The sequence below is a fragment of the Alternaria dauci genome, chromosome 8 (genome assembly GCF_042100115.1).
Source record: "Alternaria dauci strain A2016 chromosome 8, whole genome shotgun sequence".
NCBI lineage: Eukaryota > Fungi > Ascomycota > Dothideomycetes > Pleosporales > Pleosporaceae > Alternaria > Alternaria dauci.
The window spans coordinates 1556653-1571357 of record NC_091279.1 but is presented as its reverse complement, the minus strand read 5'-3'; the positions used below and the strand labels follow the sequence as shown (position 1 = coordinate 1571357).

Below are 14705 nucleotides of genomic sequence, written 5' to 3'. Positions count from 1 at the left end.
ACTGTAACGCAAGGTCAAGCTTGAGTCTTAATAGGGATGTACGAGGTCAGTTTGTATTTTACATGCAGTTCGCACAGGGATGCTTGCAGCAGGATCCGAGCTCCTGGTCAGCGCCGTATAGCAGCACCATACGGAACGCCTATGACGCCATGCCTCATCCTTCCTCTTGGCCCAACATGCCCACCGACCAAACATGGGAAACGTATCGCACATCCTTTTTACCATCATCGGTCGATGCACCTTATGTACCCCGCGATCCGTTGGTTTTTCTTGGCTGTGTATAAAGACAAGCCCTTGGCTGCGAGTAATAAGCCTCACATTGGAGGAGAAAGCATACTGCAGATGGAGCCCGCCGGCTCTTGACATCAGAGGCAGGGTGCAGTAGGTAGCCTAATGTCGTATGGGAAAGAGCGAAAGGCAAAGGAATGTAGGCTTTGTGAGCGAGAAAGGGTGATGTATATGTCCTTCCTCCTCTTTGTGTCAAGCATGTCATACCCTTCTTTCTACTTCTTACAGAGTAACCATACAGAGTAACCACGAGCTTTGAAATGGCTACTGTACAAGCAGGCAAAGCGACTGCTGTGCCTGACACAGAGCGCGACCCCAATTATGGTCAAGGCGAAAAGATGGATCAAGAGAAGACGGACCGAATCATCAAAGACGACAAGGTCGAGCTTCAGGACAGCGATGCTTGGGACAAGCTTGGATACTCTTTTCCGACTTGGCGCAAATGGTGAGTTGAGCTTGTGTTTCTTATTCAAGTGCCACTTTGCCGTTAGTTACGAGCACCGTGGCGGGGCATCTCGGGAGGCTGTTTGACCCAACAACCATGTGTGGTCGCTTCGTCCAAGTCTCGATGGTTGTAATATTGTGCTAATGATACTTCCATGATAGGCAGATCCTCATTGTAGTCTTCTTCATTCAAATCAGTATCAATACGAATGCCTCCATGTATTCGCATGCCGTCAGCGCTGTATCCGAACATCATGGCGTCAGTGAGCAAGCAGCTCGCGTCCCACAGGCAGCTTTTTTGATCGCCTACGGTATCGGCTGTGAGCTTTGGGCTCCTTGGTCAGAAGAGTATGGTCGATGGCCTATCCAACAACTCAGCTTGTTCCTTGTCAATCTATGGCAGATTCCATGCGCCTTGTCGAAGAACTATGCTACGTATGTGGTATGTCGAACGCTTGGGGGACTATCAACGGCCGGTGGATCTGTGACACTTGGTGTTCTCGCCGATATGTGGGAGCCAGATGAACAAGAGTTTGCTGTTGCATTCCTAGTTCTGTCGTCGGTTGGCGGATCTGTCGTCGGCGCAATTATCGGAGCCTTTGTAGAAGAGTGAGGAAGTCATTGAAAACTATCAAAGACAAGTGCTGACTCAGTTGTTCAGGTACAAATCGGTCGAGTGGATATTCTGGGTCCAGCTCATCATCGGAGGCTTCGTACAGGCTGTCCACTTTCTCTGCAATCCCGAAACTCGCTCGACAATCCTACTGGACCGTGAGGCCAAGAAACGACGTAAGACGGGTGAAGATGCGAACATCTATGGTCCAAATGAAATCAGAGGGGGTCACAAAATGAGCCTCAAAGAGGTCGGCACTATCTTCTGGAGGTATGTAGAGTGTTCAAGGCATGGCGGCCCTAGTGCTAATGAAGAAGTAGACCATTCTACATGTTCTTCACCGAACCAATCGTCTTGTGGCTGTCCCTCCTCAGCGGCTTTAGTGATGCTTTGATATTTACATTCCTGGAGTCTTTTGGGCCCGTCTATGAACAATGGGGCTTTGGTACCGTCGGCGCTGGTCTTGCCTTTATACCCATCTTGCTCAGCTACTTCCTGGCTTACGCTTCGTACATGCCATCGATTATCAAGTTCCGGAAGAAGCGCCGAGAAAACCCAGGGTCTGTTGCACCCGAGGCCCGACTTTGGTGGTTGCTGTTTCTTGCACCACTGGAGACTTTGGGCATGTTTGGATTCGCCTGGACGTCACTGGGACCGGATTATGGCATTCCCTGGATCGTGCCAATGATCTTTTCGGCAATGGTTGGCATGGCAAATGTAAGACTTTGAACTTACCTTGGCTGTGCATTTTCTGACGCTCTCTAGTACGCCATCTATCAATCCTCAATCGATTACCAAACCGCTGCATATGGCCCATACGCTTCCTCGGCAACTGGTGGTAACGATCTTGCTCGTGACGCTCTCGCCGGTATCGCTTCCCTTTACTCCACACCTCTATATAAGAATATTCCTGGACGACCCTTGCAGTACGCTTCAACGATCCTTGCTTGTCTTGCTTTCGTGGTCACGATTCCGATTTACATTGTGTATTGGAAAGGTCCGGACATCAGAGCCAAGTCGAAGTTTGCGCAAAGTCTCGACCAGAGCCGACATCAAAGAGACGAGAAGAGGAGGAAGAGCAGCCTTGCGGGCATGGAAGGATCGTTGGGTGAGAAAGAGAAGAAGGTTCATCGAGAGAATGTGTAGGAGAGAATAGGCACCCATGAATATGCTATACCGATGGAGCAATTGCCCAGACTGGTACTCTCAACCTGAGGCATGTACAAGTAGCGTTTGGAATAGTGCATGCAACTGTTGCCATTAACGTCACAATCGACCTGCCGATTTTGCAAATGCTCAGGGACGTAATGATGACCCGAGCTGCTGTAGTGTTTGACGATTCAATATTTCGCAAGTCAAGTGGCTGTCATCCGGCCGGTTCAGGGTGCAGGTGTGTCGTCGTATGCGGTGCGATGCTGTTGGTCTCTCCAAGCTCAAGTGACGCCGTCGCGTGCCCACTCGACCCTTTGATTTGGTAACACCATCATCGTGTGCCCTGTTCCCCAGTCGTTTGCCATGGCCTTGGTGTGCCGTCTGGGGGTAGCAGGGCCGATTTTGAGCAGTCGGCTGACTTGCCCTGTCGGCGTCTTACTTGACAGGTCTAGTTTTCACCCAGCCGAGGTCACGCGCGTGGAGCCATGGAGCTTTAGTCAGGCACACGGTCCCTTCCCCAGACGGACGTGCTTAAGACGAATGACGCCGCCGGCGTTTGGCTGCGCCCCGCAATGCTACGACGCTCCTCGAGCGCGTACACAAGACGCCTTACTCTGACACTGTGCTGTCTCCTTCACACCGAGCCATGACGAAAGCGCGCTATGACTTCAAGACGCGCCCGGTCGCGCACCCGGACGCCATTGTTGCCGGCGACAGATACCGCTTCACCATCCTCACCGATGGTCTGCTCCGCTTCGAGTGGGCCGAAGACGGGCGCTTCGAAGACCGCGCAAGCACCTTCGCCATCAACCGCAAGCTAGCCGTGCCTGACTTCTATGTCTGGGATCGCGGTCACGGCATCGAAATCGTCACCAAGCGCTTCCACGTGGTATACGACAAGCAAAAGTTCACTGCCGACGGCTTCAAGATCCATCTCAAGGGCAGCGTGACGGGAACATGGACTTATGGGCAGCCCCTCTCCAATCTGGGCGGCACAACTCGTACACTCGATGGCGTAAATGGCAGGGCCAACCTGGGCCCTGGTGTGCTGTCCAGAGAGGGCATGGCGCTGTTGGACGACACCAAGTCCATGCTCTTTGAAGACAACGGGTGGATTGCAGGACGCACGAGCGGTGATAGGACCGACCAGTACATCTTCATGTATGGCCGCGACTATCGGGAAGCCATGCGCGCCTTTTACGCCGTGTCAGGAAGCCAGCCTCTCCTGCCACGATACGCCATGGGCAACTGGTGGAGTCGGTACCACGCATATGACGAGAAGGAATATCTCGACCTGCACGACCACTTCGACAGGGATGACGTACCCATGAACGTGGCAGTCGTGGACATGGACTGGCACCTGGTATGGGACCTGCCTGGTGGCGTCAATGGCTGGACTGGATACACATGGAACAAGAAGCTCTTCCCCGATCCCGACGCCTTTATGAAGAAGCTGCACCATCGCGGCATGAGGTTGACGCTTAACCTCCATCCAGCAGATGGCTTCCGGCCGCACGAAGACCAATACCCCAAAGTCGCCAAATACCTTGGGATCGACCCACAGTCTAAGCAGACAATTCCCTTTGACTGCACAGACAAGAAGTTCATGGACGCATACTTCGACATCGTACACCACGAGCATGAGGAGCGAGGTGTAGATTTCTGGTGGGTGGATTGGCAGCAAGGCAACACATCCAAGATCCCTGGAGTCGACCCTCTCTGGGTGCTTAATCACTTCCACTTCCTCGACAATGGCCGTGGTTCTCAGCGTCCTCTGATCCTATCCCGATTTGGCGGCCCAGGAGCACAACGCTACCAGATTGGCTTTTCTGGCGACGCCATCATCACCTGGGACAGTCTGCACTTCCAGCCCGAGTTCACAGCAACTGCGTCGAACATTGGGTATGGTTGGTGGAGCAACGACATTGGTGGCCATACACACGGCTACAAGAATGACGAGCTATACACGCGATGGGTACAGCTGGGTTGCTGGTCCCCCATCCTGCGCCTACACTCAGACAACAATCCTTTCAACACGCGCGAGCCCTGGCGCTTCAACGAAGAGGCACGTGTCATCGTAGAAGATACGCTACGTTTCCGCCACCGCCTCATCCCATATTTGTACACGATGAACGCCAGGAGTGCGTCTGATGATGAACCGCTTATTCAGCCCATGTACTGGGACTATCCCGAGGCTGACGAGGCGTACAATGTGCCCAACCAGTTCCGCTTTGGCTCTGAGATGATTGTTGCCCCCATCACCCAGCCACGCGACCAAACCACGCATCTTGGTGCTGAGAAGCTATGGCTTCCAGAAGGCCGCTACGTCGACATCTTTACAGGCATTGTATACAACCGTGCCGGCGAACTCACCGTCCACCGTCCCTTACAGTTCGTCCCCGTGCTCGCAAAAGAAGGATCCATAATCCCTCTCGACGCAGCCTACCGACCCAAATCCGGTTCTCCCAATCCAGAGGGTCTGGAAATCCTCCTTGCCGTAGGCGCAGACGGGTCTTTCACGCTCATCGAAGACGATGGCACAGGTCACCTTGTTGACGACGGCGGCTTTTCCATCATTGACGACGAAGGCCAAGAATCAGCCGATGATACCGTGCGCTTCGCACATACGCCCATTACCTACAAGCAATCTACTGGTGTCATAAAAATTGGCCCCACCACGCCTGAAAACCACGCCATCCCCAAGAACCGGTCTTGGAAGATCCGCTTACTGGCTCACACACCCAAGAAGGGTACAGAGATACGCTGCGTCACAACTTCCCCTACTACGAAGAAACATGCAAAGGTCCTTTCGCACAAGATTGCTCAGGAAAGTAACGGTACGCTCATTACGCTTGATGCAGTGCCGACCTCGCACACTATCCATGTCGAACTCATGTCTTCTTCGTCACATTCCTCGGCTTCTTCGTCAGGCCCACAACTCGATGTTCTCGATCCAAATCCCAAGCTCTGGGACATCATCGACAAGGCGTGGATTGAACTGGATAAGAAGTGGGACTACTGGAATTGCGTCAACAACGGAGAGCCGGTGCTGAACAAAGTCAGGGCGCTGCAAGGGAGAGGCATGCACAAGGGGTTGTTGGATGCCATGCTGGAGTTGTTGCTAGCCGATGGAAGGTATGCTGGGGAGGAGGCGGACGGGTGGTGAAGTTGGTAGTACGCTGTTGTAGACATAACGTGCCCAATGTTTGAAAGCAATGGACATGCAATCTCTCCTTTGAAACAAGGTTCTGTCTCTATACATGTATTTGTACACTGCTGCATCCGTGCAAGACCTCTAGTGCATCCCACGTAACATCATTCGAGTCAACCGTCCTACGGCCTCATCTCCGCCTTGTCTTTGTGATTTTTCATCGCTTCCTTGAAACCATCCCTCTGCAAAATCTCCGCCACCTTATCCATGACTTTGCCCTCCCTCCTCCTACTGTAGTCGCCCTCCCTGAGCTCATACCCAGCCCTTGTTGCGTCCTCCAAACTCTCATACTCCCAGATATTCGCCTTCATACCCACACCGTGATACTGGTGCTTCTGCAGAAACGCCAACCATGCCTTCACCACGTCCGGATGCCCATCTTGGATCTGGATAAGTCGGCGCATGGTGATACGCTCAAAGTTTTCTTGCGACTTCTTGAAAATGAAGTTGGAGCGGGGTACGGTCCAGCGCTCTGTTATCCTTGGGAGGGGAACGGGACCTCGCGCGCAGAGACCCATGTAGTATGCTGCGCGAACGGCAAAGTCGGCGAAGAGGAGAAGGTTGCGGACATTGTAGGTACGTAGTTGGAGGTCGCAGGTTGGTACGCCGTATTCGGGGGTGCGACGCAAGGGGCGAAGATGTACGGCACGGACGTTTATGGGTGTTCGGAGGGCTTCGAGGGCTTCTGCGGTTTTGGGATCGAGCGGTGGTTCGTCGGTGGGGAGAGTGATGTTGTTTTCCCTGAAGCCATTGTTAGAAGACTGCAGGTCTGGAACTGGGGATTCGGGAAGGGAGACTGACTTTGCCAGCTTGATAGGTTCCAAACCAGCGCGCTTGTACACTTTCAGCAGACCCAAGTGATCAGGTGTGTTTTGTAGTTCTTTCCACCGCCGTTGTGCGTCTTCGCGCGTCTTGGGCTCCCACTCGTCTTGGCGTTGATTGACTTTTTGCTGACTTGCGTACAGACTGCCGAGTCGTTAGCAGCCTCTTACTTTGCTATTCCTGTGTGTTCTGCATAGCATACGTCTTGAATTCCTCTGAACTTATCCCGGCATCCTGCAACCGCTGATCAAGTGGCATGGCACTGCTCTCCAGGTCCATCTTCAATTGATCCATAAGCTTGACATCTCTCTCGTCCCGTGAATCCCTCTCGTTGTCTTCCTCTGCTCTTCCGCTCTTCGCCCGCGAGAAAGTCTGTGTGCATGGTCGGGGAGCGTGGGCAATCTGTGCAGCGCATTAGTAACCAAGAATCCCTCTTCTAGCAGTGTGGTTGCAATAAAAATACCTTTGCCCTCTTTACCGGCCCCAGGAAGGAGCGCGTACATCGTGGGGCGGCCATTCTTGATATCGTCGCACTCACTGCCTCCAACCATCGAACTTCTTCCCAGAGGGCTGACGGCGCTAGTCACAATTCCGCTTACTGTCTTGGCAACATCGGAATTGGCCGCCGCCTTCCCTCTGTACCCTAGTCGTACCGTTTGAAAGTGTCACATGTACAAGGCAGACTATTTCTTTAGATACCGGATTGCACTCTAAACTTCCTCACTTTCACTCTGTTCCGGTAAACACCACAGCAATCAAGATGGAGACTGTTTCAGACATGGCTGCTGCGCCCAACGCCTATGCCCGCGCTACGGAAACGGCCAAATACGTACGCTCACAATTGCCAGAAGCCCTGCAATATCCCAAGGTTGCCATCGTATGTGGCTCTGGACTGGGTGGACTTGCCGAGACGATTGAATCAGAGCCAAAAGTCGAACTGGCATACGGAACGATTCCCAACTTTCCAAAGAGTACTGGTAAGTGGTGGACACGGAAACATGCTGTCGCCGAAGAAGTGATTCTCGGGATGGCACAAGCTGCGGGGTACTGACATGTTTGTTCAGTTGTAGGACATGCTGGAAAGTTTGTGTTTGGGCAGATCGGACCCCAGAAGACACCTATCGCGCTTCTTGTTGGCCGAGCACAGTGAGTCACCAAAACATCGAGAGACTTTGTTTCGTAATAGTGATATTGATGCGTTCAGTTTCTATGAAGGACATTCGATGGACCTAGTCACATTCGCCACTCGAGTGTGCAAACTACTCGGTGTCGAGACCATGATCGGTATGATGAGATACCGAGCAACGGACGGAATCGAGTAGCTGACCAAGGGTGAAGTCACAAACGCAGCCGGTGGTCTTAACCAGACTTACCGCGTAGGAGACATTGTATGCTTGAACGACGTACGTACTACCCTAACGACGTTGAGCCTATTCTGACCGTGCTTAGCATCTCAACATGGCTGGTCTTGTCGGTATCCATCCTCTGCGTGGCCCCAACATAGAGGAGTTTGGCGTTCGTTTCCCACCTCTATCAGATGCCTACGACCTTGACCTGAGGGTGCGGACGCACAAGGCCTGGGCAAAACTAGGACTGGACAAGCAGCAACGAAAGCTCCACGAGGGCGTTTACGCATTTGTGGCAGGACCAACGTATGTCATTCATGTCTTTGTCCTCCCCTCTACTTCGCTATGGGTATGAGACAGATGCTAACTGTCATCAAGTTATGAGACTCGCGCAGAATGCAGAATGCTCAGTACGCTGGGGGCTGACGTTGTGGGTATGTCAACTGTACCGGAAATCATCGTCGCCAGACACGCTGGAATGCGTATTCTTGCGTTCAGTCTAGTAACGAATGTCGCCGTTCTTGAGGCAGGCGCCCGCGGAAAAGATGCAGCAATTCAGTCCATGAGCAGGGCTGAGTTGACCGAGCATCTAAGTCAAGGCAAGGCAAACCACGAGGAGGTGCTAGAGGCCGGACGGGAGGCAGCCAAAGACATGCAAGCTTTGGTAAAGCAGATAGTGTCCGATCTCCACAGTCAATAGCAAGGGTAGCAGGCGCGGGTGGCTATAGTAGCAGACGTCAGTGTGCCTTTCCCAGCGAGCAACGCGGGCAGGCATAGCACCAAGAAGGTGAACCCGATATTCAGAATAGAATATACCGCCCATCAAGTTGGCCAGAGCGCAAACTAATCTGGCACGTGATGAGCCAGATTGTGGCCAGGCAGATCTCAAGGCTTGACGACCTTGCCCTTGTTTCGCTTTGCCTTCAACGCCTTGTAGTGGGCCTTCTTGCCACTCGCTTTGGCTGTTTGGATATCCTCGTACTTTCGCTTGAATCGGCCAGTGCTCTGTTCCTGGGCGATGACCTCCTCCAACATGGTCTGCTTGCGGTCCTTGTTCTTCAAACGGCTGCTGTAGAACTCAGTGGCGCCTTCGATTATGGTGCCCACTTGGGAGAATGCGGGAACGTCGCCCTTCTTGTTGTCCTTCTTGTAGTGGCGCTTCGGGTCAAGGACATTCCGCATCTTGAGAAGCTGCAGGTCACGGCGCAGTTCGGGGGTGAGGTCGGTCTTGGGCATGTTGAACCATTGTGATCCAGCGGTGGCCTTCTTCTCCTGTACAAAGTTGTTAGCATGGTCACCGACAACTTGCCAAATGAAACTTGAATCAAAGTAGTGCCTCAGTGTAACTATGAACTAATGGAGCCTCAGTGGTGCAGGAAGGCAACCAAGACGGCGCCCGAGTCTGCTCAGCTTAAAAGATATGGGATAGATATCATCACAGGCATGCGTATGCATGGAGTGTGGCGTGGACGTACCTCTTGCTTCTGCTTCTTGATCTGGAGCGGATCCTCAATCTTCTTGATGCCGTTAGCCAAAGCCTGCTGCTTCTTGTCGACGAGCTTGGAATGATCTAGGCGCGTGATGTTGCCGTCAGTCTTTTCGTAAGTATCGGCAATGTGACCGGGCTGCAGCTTCGGCAGTCTGAACGGAGCATCCGGCTTGCTCACGGGCGGCGCTGTGGCTGCCTTTGCGCGCATACGGACAGCAGCTTCATTGAGCAGCTCCCGTATCTGCTCATCCGAGAGATCCTCATCGGTATCCTCGGCGAGGAGCGGCTGGTGCGTTGGCAACTCCATGTTGGCGTTGACAGGGAAAAGCAGTGGGAAAAATCGAGGACGAACTTTTTGTGAAGCTCGGACGCACTGGCCACTTTGACAGCGCTAACCGGTTTGATTCGGTTGCGCTCAGAAGCAGATGCCGTTCGCGCAGTCTCGCATGGTCATGCGCATTTTGAATGCGCATTGGGGTCGGAACATGTCCACCTCTGCTGGTATGCTAGTGCCAACTTTGTTCCGATGGTTCGCATGCATCCGCCACGTCAAGCGCTCTCGATGAAGCTTCCAGGTCCGCTTCATTCCTGTGCCGTCAGCGTTTGACATATTGTCTTATGACGCACGCTCGCATGCTCTGACGCGGTTGGGAGAATCAAAGGGCGAACAACTCATCGCTGGCATGGTCTGGTGTCTACGAGGCCAATCAAAAAGCGGCGTCGTGGCCAATGGCATGCTCATGTCGGATGCTCGTCCAGCTGGGGCGGGACCATGTCTGTCTGGCTAGCGTGGTGCGTCCTGTGAAGTGTGCTGCCCTAGTAGCCTGTGCCGCCTGGGCATGGGTTACGATGCGCTCGAGTCTTGCGCCGCATGGAGATTGAAATGTGACGGGGGCGGCAGGAACATTGCGTTGCTACTGTGCTGTCACCGTGTCGGGCCTTGTAGAGAGATGTGGTGCGACGTGCATATTGCGCATATAAGCATGGCTGGAATGGCGATGGCAGCATCTTCTTCTCTGGAAGAGGCTACGTCAGAACACGGAGCTGGAGCTTGCGTCCGCTGCCATATACTGCAGCTCCCCTTTGCCAGCCTCTGTACTGAACTGTCCGCGCATCTGAGTAACGTTGGGGTCCCTGCTTAGCTGTGGTTCGTTGACTCGTTAGAAGCCCACCAACCAAGCATCAACTCCGCGAATATATCCTCGTGCTGGAATTTGATTCGCCAGACCGGAGCATAGGTCAGTCGCGCCCTTGGTTCAACCTCATGAGAGTTGGTGCAATGGAATCTAGAGTAATGCTCATATCCACCATGGCAGGCCGCACGCAGCAGCGCCCTCGCGCCCCCAAAAGACAGGTACTTGCGCCTTCCCCGCCCTCGTCGCCCCGGCCACTCAGACCGCACCTTTGACGCAATCACGACCTCGCCCTCCTCTCACAACACGCCCACGCCACGACACTGAGCAGCCATTGGGTGTCGCGCGTCTCTCGCTGCACCGTCCCGCGACCGAGGAACAGTTATCGCCATCCACACACGCCTCGGACTGACGCAGATCCTGCCCACGGCGTAACACTTGCGCAACCCAGCCCCCAAGCCATGGACCAAGTCAACCTCCAGGGCCACGGCCAGCAGAAGATGCGCCAGCAGCCTCAGCAAGCTGCGCCCCGCAAATACGACGGCCAGCAGGGCAACCCGCTCTACGACCCCCAGCAAGGCGGCCACTATGGTAAGTCTGCCTGTCGCGTCCACGACGGGGTCCTGTGCTAACCTCTGCATCGCAGGCGCGTCTGCAGCCGTATGTTCTCTCCGCGCATCCGCGCCTACTGCAAAACTTGACGCCGCTGATACTTGGTCTAGATTGCCGCGCAAAACCATGCTCCGGATCCGCAGCTCTTCACTGGCTCCTGGCAGAATGTACGCGCCTGCTTCCGCCATGACCACCACGTCGACACGCGCTGACAGCTACAGGTCAACCAAGGACTCACCGGCAACTACCGCGACATCCTCAACACATACTGGCAGCAGCAGGTCACCAAGCTCGAGACGGACGAACATGACTACAAGCTCCACCAGCTGCCGCTTGCTCGGATCAAGAAAGTCATGAAGGCTGACCCAGAGGTGAAGATGATCTCGGCCGAAGCCCCCATCCTCTTCGCCAAAGGCTGTGACATCTTCATCACCGAGCTCACAATGCGCGCCTGGATCCACGCAGAGGAGAACAAGCGCCGCACACTCCAGCGCTCCGACATCGCCTCGGCCCTGTCAAAGTCGGACATGTTCGACTTTCTTATAGACATCGTCCCCCGCGAAGAGGCCCATCCCCACAAGAGGAGTGCGGGCCAAAACGCAGCTGTCCAGTCGTCGGCAGCAGTCGTGCCTCCAGGTGGGATGCCTCAGCCGGTACACGCGCAGCACTCCATGGCTCCGCCAGACTACGGGATGCCTCAGCATCTAGCACAGCAGGAGGACTACCAGCAGCCTCCTATGTATCCAGGCCCGGTGCAAGGTGATCCCAGAGCCTACGCGCAACAGCCCATGTTCGATCCCAACGTCTACACCGGTTACCCCATGGGTCAGCAACCACAGATGTACTCTGTTGGCCAACGTGGGCCTGACCCGAATGCGGGTGATCCACAGGGCTATGGTCGCTATGGAGAGGCTGACCCTGACGATGACGCACAGGGCGAGCGGGTTGATGCTGACAGTTAGAAGCGGGCAGCTAACCCGGTAATCGCTGAGCTTGTCCCTGAAGATCCCATGGCGGTATGTCTTATTGCCCCTGGTTGGCCTCTCGAGCCTTCCAACTCGCAATGGATTTGTGGATGGGATGAGGCGGACATGCAGATGAAGATGCAACTACCTTTCCAGAGGGTCTTGGGGAATGCCCTTGCCCTATGACAGAATTTGATATGGCGTTTGGGTGCAGTGATTTGGAACGGCCGCGGATCGGCTACTTTGCGGCAGCTTCACGAGCAGATATCCATGATAGAGTAACAGCTAGCTTCATTGATTGCCATGTTGGTCCATCAATAGTACAGTGACGCATGTGTTTGCGGCCTCGGCGCGGAAGTGGAAACGTCGTTAGCACCATCCCGATCCGCCCCGGTAACCAAACTGGCTGACCATGACCTCGGCCAGGGTCCATGCTCCACTTCACTTCACGTCCTGGAGATCTATGCACAACACAATGGCCCCGAGATAATCTGCGATTCAATGAGCCGCGTGGGTGGATTGCTGTTCGCTGATTAAGCAAGTCGACGACGATTCGTTGTTCCACGCAACGTTTTCCATACAATCGCAAGCGGCCGAACTGTTACTTACCGCACGCGGGCTAACAGACCATCTTCTCCAGCCTGTGGGTATGTCTGTACCTGCATTCTCTTTACTAGCGCATCATCCGACCTCTTCCGATCGCTCGAGGCACCGAGGCTCATGGCTGTGTGCTTGGCTGTCACGGGCAAAGTATGAGGATGCGCTCGAGAGTTGGACATGTCAACTTGTTCATCGCCGTATGTGAGGCTGGGTTTTCTCTGCTGAGCTCTCCTCAACAAAGCACTCACGAAACTAGAAGCGTCACAAAGCTAGCCAGACTGCGCTGCACAGCATTAGACTGCCATTAGCTTGAAGCGCATCCCAGACATACTACTCCCGCCGGTACCCCGCGAAAGTGGGCCCGTGCTCCCACCCCACCTTCCCGGATCCAACAGAACAGGCGCGTGGTGTGCAGCTCTTACCTACTTTACATCAAGCCACCTCCTGCTTTCTTTCTCTCACCGACTCTTCAATCCTGTTCTCCGTTTCTCTTCTCGATCACCACCTCTACAACCCCTCTCCTTCTCAGCAACACACATCACAATGGTCAAAGCCGTAGTAGCCGGAGCCGCAGGAGGCATTGGACAGGTGCGAGCCCAAGAGTACCGCAGGGGCTTATACCTCCACACTGCAGCTGGCACTGACTTGTCCTCGACAGCCCCTTTCTCTGCTCCTCAAGTCCTGCCAACACGTCACTGAGCTCGCCCTTTACGATGTCGTAAACACACCAGGTGTCGCTGCCGATCTCTCGCACATCTCGACCCCAGCAGTATGAGCTAGCTCTAGCCCCGCATATACACAGCGATACTGAAGCGAGACAGACTGTTACAGGCTTCCTGCCCAAGGATGACGGCCTTCAGAACGCCCTGACCGGCGCTGACGTTGTTGTCATCCCCGCTGGTATTCCTCGTAAGTCAGACTCTTACTACGACACGAGTACCCCAAGCTAATGGGTGCTCAGGCAAGCCGGGTATGACCCGTGACGATCTTTTCAAGATCAACGCCGGTATCGTACAGGGTCTCATCGAGGGCGTTGCCAAGTACTGCCCCAAGGCATTCGTCCTTGTCATCTCCAACCCTGTCAACTCGACCGTTCCCATCGCCGCCGAGGTCCTCAAGAAGGCCGGTGTATTCGACCCCAAGAGGCTCTTCGGTGTCACCACCCTAGATGTCGTCCGTGCCGAGACCTTCGTCGCTGAGATCACTGGCGAGAAGAACCCTGGAAACCTAAACATCCCCGTCATTGGTGGTCACTCAGGAGAGACTATTGTTCCTCTTTTCAGCCAGTCAAAGCCGAGTGTCAACATTCCCGCTGACAAGATGGATGCTCTTGTAAACCGTGTTCAGTTCGGCGGTGACGAGGTCGTCAAGGCAAAGGAGGGCGCTGGTTCAGCCACCCTTTCCATGGCTTACGCCGGATACCGGTAGGTTTCATTTGCAAGGTTTTGCTTGCTCTAGCTAACCACCGACAGCTTCGCCGAGAAGGTCATCAAGGCCTCCAAGGGCGAGAAGGGTATTGTTGAGCCCAGCTACGTCTACCTCCCTGGTGTCGAGGGCGGAAATGCCATTGCCAAGGCCACCGGTCTTGACTTCTTCTCTGTTCCCATTGAGCTTGGTGTAAGTAGACGCAAATTCTCCAATTCCTGCTTGTGTCCGTAACATGGCTGACTCCTCTGATAGGCCGGTGGTGCCGAGAAGGCCATTGACGTTGTCAGCAGCGCCAACGATGCAGAGAAGAAGCTCCTCCAGGCCTGCTACGACGGCTTGAAGGGCAACATTAGCAAGGGTGTCGAGTTCGTCGCAAACCCTCCCGCCAAGTGAGCGTACCCAAATATCGGTATCGCTTGACCGCATGCTCATGTGCGCCGTCTGCGGATAGACTGTAAGCCGCCATGGAGCAAATGAGAGATGAAACCACGAGAACATGGCTTTGGACGTGTATGGATCTATGCCAATTTAAGTAAAAAAATCAATGAATTGAAGATACCCTATGAGCCGTAAAAGTGATGTGTATTGCCTACCTGACTAGT

At 54.2% G+C, this 14705-nt stretch overlaps 7 protein-coding genes across 7 annotated transcripts; 5 read left to right on the top strand and 2 right to left on the bottom strand.

Moving 5' to 3' along the window:
• Positions 1–548: 548 nt before the first annotated feature.
• On the top strand, positions 549–2491 carry ACET3X_008472 (uncharacterized protein; the record flags this gene model as incomplete). Its single annotated transcript, XM_069454648.1, has 5 exons — positions 549–733; positions 895–1341; positions 1394–1615; positions 1663–2023; positions 2111–2491. The coding sequence occupies 5 exons, from the start codon at positions 549–551 to the stop codon at positions 2489–2491; spliced, it is 1596 nt and encodes a 531-aa protein (XP_069304074.1).
• Positions 2492–3143: 652 nt separating this feature from the next.
• On the top strand, positions 3144–5663 carry ACET3X_008471 (uncharacterized protein; the record flags this gene model as incomplete). Its single annotated transcript, XM_069454647.1, has 1 exon — positions 3144–5663. One exon carries the CDS (start codon positions 3144–3146, stop codon positions 5661–5663), a length of 2520 nt encoding a protein of 839 aa, XP_069304073.1.
• Positions 5664–5830: 167 nt separating this feature from the next.
• Positions 5831–7047, bottom strand: ACET3X_008470 (mitochondrial 37S ribosomal protein uS10m; the record flags this gene model as incomplete). The annotated part of the gene is made up of 4 exons (XM_069454646.1): positions 5831–6449; positions 6510–6674; positions 6733–6932; positions 6994–7047. The coding sequence occupies 4 exons, from the start codon at positions 7045–7047 to the stop codon at positions 5831–5833; spliced, it is 1038 nt and encodes a 345-aa protein (XP_069304072.1).
• A 243-nt stretch (positions 7048–7290) lies between these two features.
• ACET3X_008469 (uncharacterized protein) lies at positions 7291–8576 on the top strand (the record flags this gene model as incomplete). Its single annotated transcript, XM_069454645.1, has 6 exons — positions 7291–7507; positions 7595–7676; positions 7735–7814; positions 7869–7933; positions 7980–8182; positions 8255–8576. 6 exons carry the CDS (start codon positions 7291–7293, stop codon positions 8574–8576), a joined length of 969 nt encoding a protein of 322 aa, XP_069304071.1.
• Positions 8577–8761: 185 nt separating this feature from the next.
• On the bottom strand, positions 8762–9672 carry ACET3X_008468 (uncharacterized protein; the record flags this gene model as incomplete). The annotated part of the gene is made up of 2 exons (XM_069454644.1): positions 8762–9148; positions 9352–9672. The coding sequence occupies 2 exons, from the start codon at positions 9670–9672 to the stop codon at positions 8762–8764; spliced, it is 708 nt and encodes a 235-aa protein (XP_069304070.1).
• Positions 9673–10398: 726 nt separating this feature from the next.
• Positions 10399–12379, top strand: ACET3X_008467 (uncharacterized protein). Its single transcript, XM_069454643.1, has 5 exons — positions 10399–10603; positions 10682–11089; positions 11145–11158; positions 11221–11277; positions 11332–12379. Exons 2-5 carry the CDS (start codon positions 10960–10962, stop codon positions 12070–12072), a joined length of 942 nt encoding a protein of 313 aa, XP_069304069.1. The 5' UTR covers positions 10399–10603; positions 10682–10959; the 3' UTR covers positions 12073–12379.
• A 177-nt stretch (positions 12380–12556) lies between these two features.
• On the top strand, positions 12557–14619 carry ACET3X_008466 (uncharacterized protein). Its single transcript, XM_069454642.1, has 7 exons — positions 12557–12872; positions 12932–13263; positions 13334–13444; positions 13497–13584; positions 13637–14099; positions 14148–14292; positions 14356–14619. Exons 2-7 carry the CDS (start codon positions 13219–13221, stop codon positions 14494–14496), a joined length of 993 nt encoding a protein of 330 aa, XP_069304068.1. The 5' UTR covers positions 12557–12872; positions 12932–13218; the 3' UTR covers positions 14497–14619.
• The last annotated feature ends 86 nt before the right edge of the window (positions 14620–14705 follow it).

Bases quoted from the DNA above. Each gene is read 5' to 3' on its own strand.
- ACET3X_008466 (XM_069454642.1), top strand. From the start codon at position 13,219: ATGGTCAAAGCCGTAGTAGCCGGAGCCGCAGGAGGCATTGGACAG. The intron at 13,264-13,333 runs GTGCGAGCCCAA...TGTCCTCGACAG, and splicing joins CCGCAGGAGGCATTGGACAG to CCCCTTTCTCTGCTCCTCAA. The intron at 14,293-14,355 runs GTAAGTAGACGC...CTCCTCTGATAG, and splicing joins CTGTTCCCATTGAGCTTGGT to GCCGGTGGTGCCGAGAAGGC.
- ACET3X_008467 (XM_069454643.1), top strand. From the start codon at position 10,960: ATGGACCAAGTCAACCTCCAGGGCCACGGCCAGCAGAAGATGCGCCAG. The intron at 11,278-11,331 runs GTACGCGCCTGC...TGACAGCTACAG, and splicing joins TCACTGGCTCCTGGCAGAAT to GTCAACCAAGGACTCACCGG.